At 39.9% G+C, this 12,781-nt stretch overlaps 1 protein-coding gene across 3 annotated transcripts in view; it reads right to left on the bottom strand.

Moving 5' to 3' along the window:
* EPHA3 (EPH receptor A3) overlaps positions 1–12,781 on the bottom strand; it is a 512,923-nt gene that overhangs the window by 57,312 nt on the left and 442,830 nt on the right. For all 3 annotated transcript variants that reach the window (XM_077480166.1, XM_077480165.1, XM_077480167.1), the window contains exons 10-12: positions 8,815–8,940; positions 5,445–5,630; positions 441–502 (exon numbers count right to left, since the gene is read on the bottom strand). In XM_077480166.1, coding sequence (XP_077336292.1) covers positions 441–502; positions 5,445–5,630; positions 8,815–8,940 — 374 coding nt within the window. The remainder of the gene's footprint in view (positions 1–440; positions 503–5,444; positions 5,631–8,814; positions 8,941–12,781) is intronic.

The raw sequence follows: 12,781 nt of genomic DNA, 5'->3' as shown, positions 1-12,781 counted from the left end.
CAGCTTTTTGATCCTGTTGTACTTTCTTTTCCTATTGAGTTGAGTTTATTGTACTTTAGATTGTAAAACACTGCACAAACTGTTGGCGCAATATAAACCCGGTATATTATTAATAATAATAATAATAATAATAATAGACATTGGGTCAATTATCTTTCCGTGACATTTTTATTGGATGGGAGTTTCATAGTACTCAAAAATGTTGTATGTTCTTGATCATCTGTCAGTGTAATTCTGTTTACAAAAGCATATTTAATGTTACATCCCCCCCCACCCCCAGTAACACATGAATCATATGTATTGCCACCCATGTTACCACAACTCCACAGTGTGAATTCAGCCCTAGAGAAGAATAAGAGGCTGGGCAGTTCAAAGCAATGCTATTCTGTTTGATGTATAAATGCTAGGGGCACATATAATATGATATAGCCATCACTTACTCGCAAAAAAGTGTCCAGAGAGCCATTTTCCATGTATTCTGTCACAATCATCACCGGTTTGCCTGAAATATTTAAAAAAATGAAAATTATTTGCACATCAAATGCATTTTATTTTTTGCTGCTGTTGTAAGAACTATAAATACATTTGTATCTGCATATCACTATGTGTCGTTGATGTTCTGCTGTCTGCGATGGCACAATTTTGCTCTTCCTATTTGTTCCTGTTAATGGGTAAAATGAAATGAAATGAAATGAATGTAAATATATTAGAGCATATGTAACAAATACTTTTTTTAAGCATCGCATGTGATACTTTTTTTGTAATTTGCCCTAAAGCCCATTTCACATGAGCAGTCTAATCAGGATAGCCTATTGGTTTTTAAGGGGGATCAGATCAGAAGTGGTAGCCTGATAGTCATGTTATGATGGAAAATGTTTGATGGGAGCTTGTTGTCAGAAATTCCGACCGTGTGTAGGCTCTGGATCTCAAATTTTCCGACAACAAAATCCGTTGTTAGAAATTCCGATCGTTTGTACACAATTCTGACGCACAAAGTTCTACGCATGCTCGGAATCAAGCAGAAGACCCGCACTGGCTATTGAACTTCAATTTTCTCAGCTCGTCGTACGCCCCCGCATTCTTGATGTTCAGAATTTCCGACAACATTGTGTGACTGTGTGTATGCAAGACAAGTTTGAGCCAACATCTGTTGGAAATAATCCCATGGCTTTTGTTGTCGGAATGTGCAACCGTGTGTACGCGACATTAGTCTATGGGCAAGCAAAAGTAAATGGGTGTGTATCTGTTTACATCCAATTACTTCAGAGTCCTTCCAAGTCCAAAAATTTTTTGAAAAGATCTGTAACCTTTGTTTTTATTTTTCCTGACCCAAATATAATGGATTGGATGCAAGTCTGTTTACATCCGGCTGCCCTTAGATCTAATAATGATCCAGAAAGCTCAGTTTTTTAAATGGAGATAAACACTGAACAGACACACATGCCATAAAAATGACACCAGTCCCATTCTGCTCTGATTCATCAGCAGATCTGTTCACGGATTCCCTGCTGAATGACTAGATGGTACCCATGTGAAAAGGACCTAATAGTTAATTTTTCATGACAAATTTATGGAGGTCTACTCTCTTCATCTAGGTCAAACCAGTACCGATCGACAGAGGTTTAGCAAAATGTTAAATGATATGAAAAGCAACCCATTTTGGGGGTTTAAATTCAGCCTGTGTCATTTATTTACTTTTTTGGATAGTCTTATGCTTGCCAGTTGGGATGAATTACCTCCCCCCAACAGCTCCTTCTTAGTGATTGTGATTGTAAATACTCAATTTTTTTATTATTAAAATGACAATCATTCCATACTTACCTGCTCTGTGGTTTTGCACAGAGCAGTCCCGATCCTCCTCTTCACGGTCCCCCCTGTCGGCTCTCCTGGCTCCCCCCCCCCACTACTGAGTGCCCCATAGCAAACCGCTTGCTATTGGGTCACTCATATATGCTTGCTGCCAAGCTGCACTCAGTGTGTCCATTGACACACAGAGCCCAGCTTGGCCCCACCTTCCGCTCCCTCCTCACTGGCTGTGATTGACAGCAGCAGAAGCGATGGCTCCCACTGATGTCTCTGAGCAATGAGGAGAGAGAGAGCCGAGAGAGCAGCTGCACTTATGTTCAGAGCTGGATTGAGACCATGCTCCAATATATATAAGGGTCGCCTGGGGGTGGCTGCATGAAGAAGGGTTTTTACCTTAATACAGAGAATACATTAAGTTAAAATCCTTCTGCCTATAGAATTACTTCAAGCAAAAGCAGCAGATGGGAAGTTTACAATTGTTGCACCATGCTGTGGCACAAATGGATCCCCCTTTCGAGTTTGGCTGGCAGTGCTGCTCGCTGACTTCAACCCATTCAATTGTATGGGGCCATGCCATAACCACCCTGCAACCATGTGCAAAGCACTTGGTTGTTCTGTGGAGGTGTGAGAGGACAAAGCTAGTGTAAATGAGTCCTTAGCTGTCATGAGAGGAGACGTTCCATTTAGAAACTAGAAATTCCAAAATTCCCATCCCTTTCAGTCACAGTGACAATAGTCACCAGGACAAAGAGAGAGTGAATAATAAAAGAGAAAGTAAATAACCTTATTCCCAACAGCCTCTGACGCAGCCAGGTGAGACTGGCGAAACTGGTCAGGATTATGCCAGAGCCTCACCTCCTCACCATGACCAACCAGTGACCTGTATAGGATGGGATTGCTCTTGGATAGATGTTACATCCATTGGCTCTGAGACCACCACAGACAACAGGATCTGATACATATCACTGTATACATACTTCTTGTGGATGCTGGGACATTGACCTATAGGATTTACAAGGACTTCCTATGCTATACTGTTGAGGATGTGGAGTGAAGTCCCCAGAAGATTGCTTTTTGGATATATTTTTCTATAGAGTTGTAGAACTTTACCTACAGTGCGAAGGGGACTGCAAACTACGGTATATTGATTGATATTTTCTGACATGGTTATGCAGGCAGGACTTTCTGCTGACCCATGGGGAAAACTGGACTTTTGCTACAAACTTTGATTAACTAAAATCCTCTAGACCACTGTATAACAATCTGTACAACTTTTGTTGGACTATATTCACCAAACATTGCATATTGGACAATGGTAATTTGCTTGTACATCCAATCTAATTTGAGGTCTCTACAGAGCCAATAACACCTACAGTATATAAAGGACTACATCAGTGCTTCCCACTCATGAGCCTTTGAGAAACACCAAGTTAAATATAGATATACTCATATACAGGTTTATGGTCACTGGTGGTATATATATATATATATATATATATATATATATATATAAACAATAAGAGTGAGATGGATATCTGTGCATTTTATCAGTATGAGTGAGATGGTGAGATGCGGTGAGTGCGGTGTGGTACCTTTTTTAGATTTTTATCTTTTTTCTATGTACTGTACATGTCTGATATAATAAACTTTTTTTTTTCGAGTCAGCCCAGTGAGTTGAAGTAATTTTTTGAAATGTATTGAGATTTTTAGTTAATTAATTTAAGAGGTGGTTGAAAAAAATCATGTTTTTATTCTCATAAATTGCATAGTGAATTATTACTTGACAGAGATTTGAATCCTTCCCTACTCTGTCTAAAAGCCCCCCCCCCCCCCCCAAAAAAAATGCCTCTCAACACACTTTTAGGAACATCTGCAATTAGGATAAGATTCTGTGAAAGTTAGACGAAAACACAAAAAACATAGGGTAAAACTTGTAGTTAAATGTGGATCTCAGCTTTCTAAACACTATTATATTATCTCAGCTCTGTGACTCTCCTTCTCGCTTTTCCTATTCTGTATCCCACCTCTTTACTTCTTATCTCTTATAACGCTGTGTTATTTTTCTGACATTCATAGATTGTTATCTTAATTGTAGATTTGTCAGAACATTTTGCTAAACCTTTGTGTTTACTCAACTGTGTTGTTTCTCGAGATGGAAAAGTGATCTCACTTGTTAGCATTGCTTTACCACCCATTTTGTGGCCTGAACAAATGCATTTTCAGGAATTTACTATTTTTAGAACAGGAAGGCAGGTTCAATAATATCAGAGATAAACTGTTCACATAAGGTGACATAACTGCTATTTTTTCAGTTTTCTATGCACCGCGTTCACACCATAATGCTTTTTCTGCAGCTCACTGGATGGCACTGCAGGGAACCACACTGCTGTGCAATGCACTAGACCTGAATGAAGTGTCACCATGTGACACTTCAAATAAAAGAAAAAAGTAAACAGTGAGATCCAGTGAAACTTCAAATAAAAGAAAAAAAGTAAACAGTGGGATGCAGTGAAACGCGTATCGCAGAGCCACCTGCTGGACCTCACAAACATTAAAGGAGTGGTAAACAATTGTGGTTTTGCACCTTAATGCTGTCTGTCCCTGTTGCAGAGGTTCTCCCCAACCTGCTGTCAGACAGGAGGTAACGTAAAATCTTTCCAATGGGAATGTGCTGAGTCTACCTGATAATCAGTAATATGAGGTTTCTTTAAAGCACATTTTTTAAATTATTTTATATATATATATATATATATATATATATATATAAGCAGAAACCACTGGAAGACCCCTTCGTAGATGAGTATTCTACCAGCAATCGTAAAGTGGAATCTTTAGGATAAAGACATACACAAATAGCTTGAAGAATCCTTTCTAGAAACATTAGAAAGGATAGAAAAGAAACAGTAGGTCCATTGCATTTCTCTTTTTTCTTTTCTTTTTTCTATCTGCATATAAACCTATGTTTATCCCAATGAAAACAAGTGTAACGGTGCTACAACTTCCATTCCAATCTAAAGACAGCTCCAAAACCCGGTGCCCTGGGTTTGAAGTCTCTGGAACCTCGCTGATGCAGAATCCACAAAGAAATGCCAACACATTTATTTTAGACAGGGAAATACAGCCAGTAAAAATCCCACGTGTTTTGGCCTTTCAGGCCTTAACCATGGCTATGTTTATAATAATGTTTAAATTTACCTGCATTAAGACCATATACAGATATATTCACATACAGTATGCTGGCCAATGGCCATACACGGCTTGAGCTGGAAGGTGCTGACAGGGCCACCTGGCTCAAATTTCAATGGATTCAATTCTGTAGGTAGCCTTTTTGGCACCATTTATAGACTTTAATCTGAAAATGGATGGAGATGGGGGGGAAGATTTTTGTATCTGAAAAGTGACTTTTTGGGTAGTAGAAGGAGCAGAGGCTGTCAGAGTACTATAGCCAACAGGGGGTATTCCTCTATTCACACTGTTTAGTGTGGATAGAGGAATCTATTGATTTCTCTAACTCAGCCCTGAGGGCTGAATGAGAGAAATCAAAATTTTTATGGCAAGCCCTACATATAGAGGTTATAATATGAAGTGTTCACCTTATAAAATTCAAGCACCAACAGTTGTTTTATAATGGTACTTACTTTTAGTTACAACGCCTTCCAGCCGTATAATGTTGGGATGCTCAAACTGACCCATGATGCTGGCTTCACTCAAGAAATCCCTCCTCTGTTTTTCAGTGTAACCAACTTTTAGAGTTTTTATTGCCACACTGATTTCTTTTTTGGATGGTAGTTTTAGTCGTCCGCTACACACCTCACCAAACTCTCCTGAATAGAGAAATGCAAAAAAGAGCTTAGCTTAAGTCAATTGCAATGGAAAACATTAATGATGCTACGGAAATCTTCTGTACATTTATGTCAGGAGCTCCTCTACAGAATTAGCAGGAAACTAACATTTGTTGACATGGCAGAAACATTTCTACAACGTCCATTTTTCCTAATCATTTTGAAAACATCATTCAACCCACCACGTCGCCAGTGATGTGATATAAAAATATTTCATTTTCAGCTTGATTTATTTCGTTATTTCTTATACTGACAGCTGAAATGTTACTATTACATTGATATTTACAGTTTCTTTCCAAAATCAACATGATGTCAGCTATCCCAGTGTTTTGAATATTACTGGCCACAATAAAGAACCGATTTATGCTTTTTTAGCTCAACCTTGGGGGGGGGGGGGGTGGGGGGGGTTGAATCTAAAAGAAAAAAAAAGAAAGAAAACAGGGATGCTGCATACAGCTTCTAAAGAGATTTTATTTATTTCTGCTTCACTTGCATCAGGAAGACATAAACATGGAAATTGATTAAATGCTGTATAGACAGATCCAGTTTTTATGTATTGTTGCTGTTCTTTTTTATAGTCTTCTTCATAACGCTTAAGAAAACATGAACTCAAAGTAATATGAAGACTACCATTGCTGACCTTTCTGTGTCTCTCTCTGAAAATGTTAGCTGCCTAACTGTTATGCCAACCCTATGGGACATCCAAAGCACGTATGCAAACCTGGCGCTTAACTATATTATAACTTTTCAGATTTTGCACATGTTCTTGATCAAGTAATTCAAAGCCCTGGTTCAACAATGCATCACGTGATGTGACGACACGCATCAGGATAGGAGAAATAGGCAAACCGGAAGTGACGCAAGTGAAGGAGCTGGCGGCTCGTGGATTGTTACCCGAGCATTTTTTATACAAGTGAGTGTACCTACTCTATGTACTTTGAATAAAAATTAAGTTTTTGCAGTATTATGTTATTCTGGATCTTTCTTCCACATATATCTCCTCCATCGAGCTAACTGGAGAGGAGGCTGTACCCTAAAGATTTGTTGGTCTATCAATCCAAAGAGGCACCCTCTGAGGAACCTGATCTGAGGCATTATATCCAGCTTATGTTGTAACCTTACAGCAGTAAGGTGAGGGGCTAGGGCACAATCAGGTGCCATTACAGTTGATTGGCCAGGTATCGGCCGTCTTTACTTCACGGTTACGGTGAAGGGAACATCACAGATTTATCAGCTTTTGGACTGTTTGATTTTGTGTCACTGAAGTAGAAGCATTTGTTTCACCTTTTTGGGACTGTTCTTTATTCACCACCTGAGCCCTAGGGTGGCTCATTGGATATTTGTTTGATTCACATTCATAATAATGTTTTTCATCACCACCTTGTGCTAATTGTTTCTTTTTTCTTGTGTTGCACATTATTTGCACTTTAGCACTTTTTTTTGCATCTTATGTCAATTTTCCATATATAGGTCATTTGGATTCACATTTTATATTTGACCTTGTTTTTTTTAAAGTTTGCCATTTACACTACATTTTTTCTGCATTTGTACTTTAGTTTCGTTTATTTTTAGCACTTTCTTGAGTTCACAGCGCAGCACTATCATTATTCATTTAACCCATTTATCTGTCACGGATCAGTTAACTAGGTGCCTGCTGCGGTGGGCTGATTAGTCTATCACCCATACAATATGAAAACTACCGTTGCTGACCTTTCTGTGTGTGTCTGTCTCTAAAAATGTTAGCTGCCTAGCTGGTATGCCAACCCCATAGGACATCCAACGCATGTATGAAAACCTGGCACTTAACTATATTATAACATTGCAGATTTTGCACATGTTCTTGATTAAGTAGCTCATAGCACTGCTACAACAAAGCATCACTTCTTTAAGCCAGGTGACAGCAGAGCAATCATACTGACCAGCAAAGGTACAGTATGCTATGTGTATCAAAATAATCTCTGGCCAAAATTACAAATCCGAACGTATACCTGTATGTATTTTAGCTGTAAGTATGACATTCCAATTTAAAGGAGAAGTCTCACTTTCATTTTTACGAATGTGTTCTGTTCCCCACAGTGGTGGCTGGTGTTTTTTTTTGGGGGGGGCAAACAGCCAACCCCCAGCGGCACCTCAACCCTCCCCCACCAGCTCGCTGTCTGCCGGTCCGGCACTTACCCCATATAGGGGGTGAACAATTCGTGCAGCGTGCATTCAGGCAGCAGGCATCCGTGCAGCGTGCACTCGGGCAGTGGGCATACTTCAAATAGGATCACCTGTCCTTTCTGCCAATCGGGTGAAGGGTCTCATACCCGCTTCCTCAATTGGCTGATAGGAGAAGCAGTGTTGGAATAGCTGTGCATTCTCTGTGCCTGGAGTCCACTCTATTTTGAAGCCAATTAGAGCCTTTGGCTCTAATTAGTGCTTCAACCCACCACCACCACAGTACATTCATGCGCTCGGTGTTCTGCAAGGGGCTGGATGCATGGATAGGAGCGGCGGCATGGATAAGGGAGGCGGCACTCATGCACCCTTAATGGAGGGGCCACCCCTGGTTCCCCAGAATATAAAGTACATGTAGTACATTGTCCCATCTTCCCTTTTGCTGTCTAAAGCTAGCTCTGAAGTTAGACAGGGAACTTCTCTTTCATCCATGGCTGTCCAACAATGCAGCGATCAATGAGACAGCTGCTTTGACAAATGCCCCCTTTTTCTATCTCTAAACACTGGTACATATTTTATTGTATGTTCTTCATGTTAATGTTCATTCTATCACAGTCTAAAACCACTGAATATTATGTAGGTGAATCACCTGTTAGTTTCTGTCTGCAGTGGAGAGATTTCTCTGTCCCTTCACTGGAGGTGCCCCTTTCCAGCATCTGGACACCTTATTTGATTTACATTATGGATAGAAAACCAGGGTAGTGTGACATCATTACTTGGCATTGTACTAAAGCATCTGCAGGGCAGAGATGAACTGTTTTTACTACTGAGGTTCCCTTGTAATATATAAAGGCAGGTTGTAATTACTTGCCACCAGCAGCCAATACTCATGGATTAGGTGTAGATGGAGTTGCCCATTGGCAATTATAAACACATCTATTTCATTTACTGATTGAAATGAAATTTTCAGGATTGTATATTGACACATCTGTATTGGTCTACATACCTGCTCCGATAACTTTGTCTATGGATATGCATGCAGAGTCCAGCTCTTTTGCAAACTCATGTACAGCTTGACTAGGATCTTCATAGGTGTGGGGGTCTACGTAGGTTCTGAGTCCGGGAAACTTTACTGTTGAAGAAATCAAAGATAAAAATTGAATCTTTACCAAAAAAAAAATTAATTATAGTGAAGAGCCAGTGTGGAAAAAAAAATTTATACCCGATAGCTCCCTATCTAATGTCAAAATTTTAATTTTACTATGAAAGTGGTGAACACTTCTCAGACCAAATGTGAAATTGAAGATATTGTATGGCAACCTCCCATCCAATCCAATCTTCTTTCTAGCTATCAAAGTAAATGTCCAGCTACATTTTTTTTTAATAGAAAGGGGAAGGATTAGAACCCCTATAATGTTTTGTAGCTCTATTAGAGACTTTTGCCCTTGAGGTAGCCATACACAGCCTGATTCTCCCTTAGTCAGTCCCTGAAAATCAATTGATTCCACCGGGCAGGCTAACAGCATGGATGTAAAAATTTGCGGCTGCCTGACTAAACAGGGACTCAATCTGATAGGATGAAGACACTTTTTTGGCTGATAATTTTCTGATTGGCTCAGTGAGTTTTTAAATCAACCTTTTTGAGCTGAGTGGAGCTTGCAGGACCACCCATGGTTTGAAATTCTGCCTATTCAACAGAAATGGGCCAAAATGTGAGCCATTTATGAGCAGTGGTGAAAATGGTTACTGCTTTGGTGACAGGAAGGGAGGGAACATTGTCCAATAGCAACACATACAGAATTTTTTTTTTCCTGTAGGTTAGGAGAAGGCTAGAACCCCTGTCAGCTATGTATTGCTATTTGTCTCTCTGTTTTGGGTTTTTGTTTAACTTGCTATCTGGTTAAGGCTCCTCTCACACTAGTCCATTCCTATGTTGAACGATTTTTAGTGCAACTTTGGAGTCCAACTTTGATACGACTTTAAAGTGACTTTGATACGTCTTTCACACTCTCTGGCATTGAAGTCGTATCAAAGTCAGATCAAAGCAGTGCAGCAACCTTTTCTGAAGTCACAGTGACTTCAGTAGTGTCATTTGGAACAGATCTTAGGGATACATGGCATTTCACATGTGCTGCGACTTGGGGTCTCACAAGTCAGATCTTAAGTCGCACAAGTGTGAAAAGAGCCTTAAGCTAAGTTAAACTTTCAGTTTAAATTACCTAAATACATTCCAGGTGCATCAAAGTACAGTAAATGGTGTACAAAGTCATACAGTTTGTTTTCTTAAAAAATCAGCTCAGCCTTATTAGAAAATCCTGTCCCCTGTCAGCATGGTCATCTCTCTGCAAAGGTGTGAATGCACTTCCTGCTGAGGCTGGCTCAGCAGGGATTTTGTCAGGCATCTGCAGAGAGACTACTGCTTCCACATAAAGAACAAGGATCCCACTCTGAAGTTGCTTACAAAGGAAATGCCTTTCTACTCATGCTGTGTCTGCTTTGGAATGAAAATATGCGGAGCCTTGGGTAGCAGTAAAAAAAGAAAAAAAAATAATGACTGAGGTTGTTTTTATTCCATACGAAGCTAAAAATGCAAATATAAAAGTTCTATGTCCTACATAACACAATTTACTACAGGCATACCCCACTTTTAAGTACACAATGGGGTTTATTTACTAAAGCTGGAAAGTGCAAAATCAGGCTCACTTCTGCATAGAAACCAATGAGCTTCCAGGTTTTATTACCAAAGTTTAATTGAACAAGCTGAGGGTTAGAAGCTGATACTAATTTCCCTGTAATTGGACTATAAAGTATGAATCTGATTGAATATTAATGCAAATAAGACTTTTTTTTTAAAGCCAAACGAATGTTTAATGTAAAAAGCATAGATGTCAATAACAAGTAATGACATCCGGAAGCTGGTACACCGTGTATATGAAATATCTCCCATCTTCCATTATTCTCTATAAGAACTAAACTAAATCAATGTCATTATGTTTTGATGAACTGATACATGTCATACTCAAGCCATCAGCGGCAGATTTATTAATGACCTTGTCTCCAAGTGATGTATTTTCATCAAACAATGCCTTCCTGCTTACATTTCCTAATTGTGATATTATCTGCCATTGCTTTCTCGTCTCTTTTTTTTTTGAAGAGGAAGCAAAATAAAAATTGTAACCAGGCAGCCCGTAAAGTATAAAAAATAATGGAGCTGGTGTGTCTCCTAATGCTCAACAAGTTTAATTAATTTTCTTATAATAAATGGTCCCTGCCGTTTCAAGGAAATAAGCTTTAATTCACCAGAAGGGGTCGGTGATTGCTGTGCAGGATTTGTAAAGTGTTAAACGACAAATGATTTTCAGCGTTAGGAAAATCAGGCAGACAGGCCAGCGAGTGAGAAGGAAGTGGGCGCTTTCTCCTATGGAGACGTGGTCATTTTGTTTGCTAGGCGCTCCATATAAACAGAGCAGTTTGTTAAGGGTTGGGGTGTTATGTAGGAACACCGTTGGACACTGATGAATTGTTCTATTGTATGAAAGGTGCTAGAACTCGCTGCCTGTAAAAACAATACAATTAACAAACACAATCAAGGCCAATGCAAGCATTGCCCCTGGCGAATCCATAAACTGCCTGGTAATGATCATTCAGAGCCTCCAGCCTGCAGCATTTGTTCCCCAGACAGAGAAAAATAGCCATATAAACATTTGTCCTTCAATTGTGTTGTCAAATTATGATTCTGTTTCTTATGCTCACATAGAACACACAGTGTTATAAAACCATTTGGAAGTTGTAAAGAACGCTTGCAACTAATAATATGATACATATGTAATAAATTGAACTATTTTTTTTAATGGATACTAATATCAAGTAGCACTAATTACTTATTTTACTATGTTCCTAATTTAGTTAATTTGATTCTTTCAGGATGATAAGGTTTAGAGCTTGTGGGTGGGACTCACCCTGCACATGGTGGTACCATCCTGCATGCTCCTCAATACCCGGGAGCAGGTATGGAAACAAACATTATAGTGGTACCCTGGATTAAAGATAAAGCTGTACACTGTGTGTAGTAGTTGAATATACAAGTTGTCCCGTGTTACTAAACACCTTGCGCCTGTGCATTCTCCACCAGTCCAGAGTACCTCTGCCACCTCACTCCCAGTGATAGAATGGGGTCACACCGAGCATCTAGCGTGAACCTCGTGTATGCTCTCATTCCTTCACTTTCCCGTTCCATACGGCCAGGTACATGAGGTCTTCTTATCACAGGTTCTGCCCCAATTACTTTGAGGGAACCAACTACTAGAGAAGGTGCCAGATCACAGACCACCTTGTTACCAGAGGATCTGTCATCTTTGCCAGGTACCACGCTTTATGACCGGATGTTATATACTTCCCACCAGTTCCTGGTTACGTATGGCAACTGCTCTCCAACTCCAATTCTCCTGCTGAGTTAGACATTTATAGTGACCTTACTTCCTACCCCATGTGTGTGCTTTACAGGTGCCAAACTTCTAATAGACCATGTACTACCATGCACCTAATTGAATAACTTCAGACCAGGCAATATACAAAGAAATAAAATACAGTTCCATCCCTAACTGACAAGCTGAGACTGCCCAGGCAGGCATACCTTTAAAGTTGTAATTCCATAATTGGTGTCCTCCAAAAGCTTGGCACATACTTCCGATGTTCTGCTGCTTATCTGGACTACATATCACAGCAGCCCCTTCTCAGTATCCCATGTGCGGCGGCCCCCGGATCTGGCCCCCCCTCTTCAAATATGCGCAAGAAAAGAAGGCAAGGCACAGAAAGCCTGAGAAAGATGTTCAAACTCTTTCCCAGCCTGGGCAGGTTAACTAGCTTGTGAAAATATAACTCTTAATGAAGGCAACCTGCCTACAAGCCATTTTTCACTGCACTGTAGTTTGGCCACAGTGTGGGTGTGGAACCCATGGTTTCCCATAAACATT

The sequence above is a fragment of the Lithobates pipiens genome, unplaced genomic scaffold, assembly GCF_037356315.1.
Source record: "Lithobates pipiens isolate NorthernLeopardFrog02 unplaced genomic scaffold, aLitPip1_a1.2 Scaffold_16, whole genome shotgun sequence".
Lineage (NCBI taxonomy): Eukaryota > Metazoa > Chordata > Amphibia > Anura > Ranidae > Lithobates > Lithobates pipiens.
The sequence above is the reverse complement of the archived record's forward strand: the minus strand, read 5'-3'. Positions and strand labels throughout refer to the sequence as shown.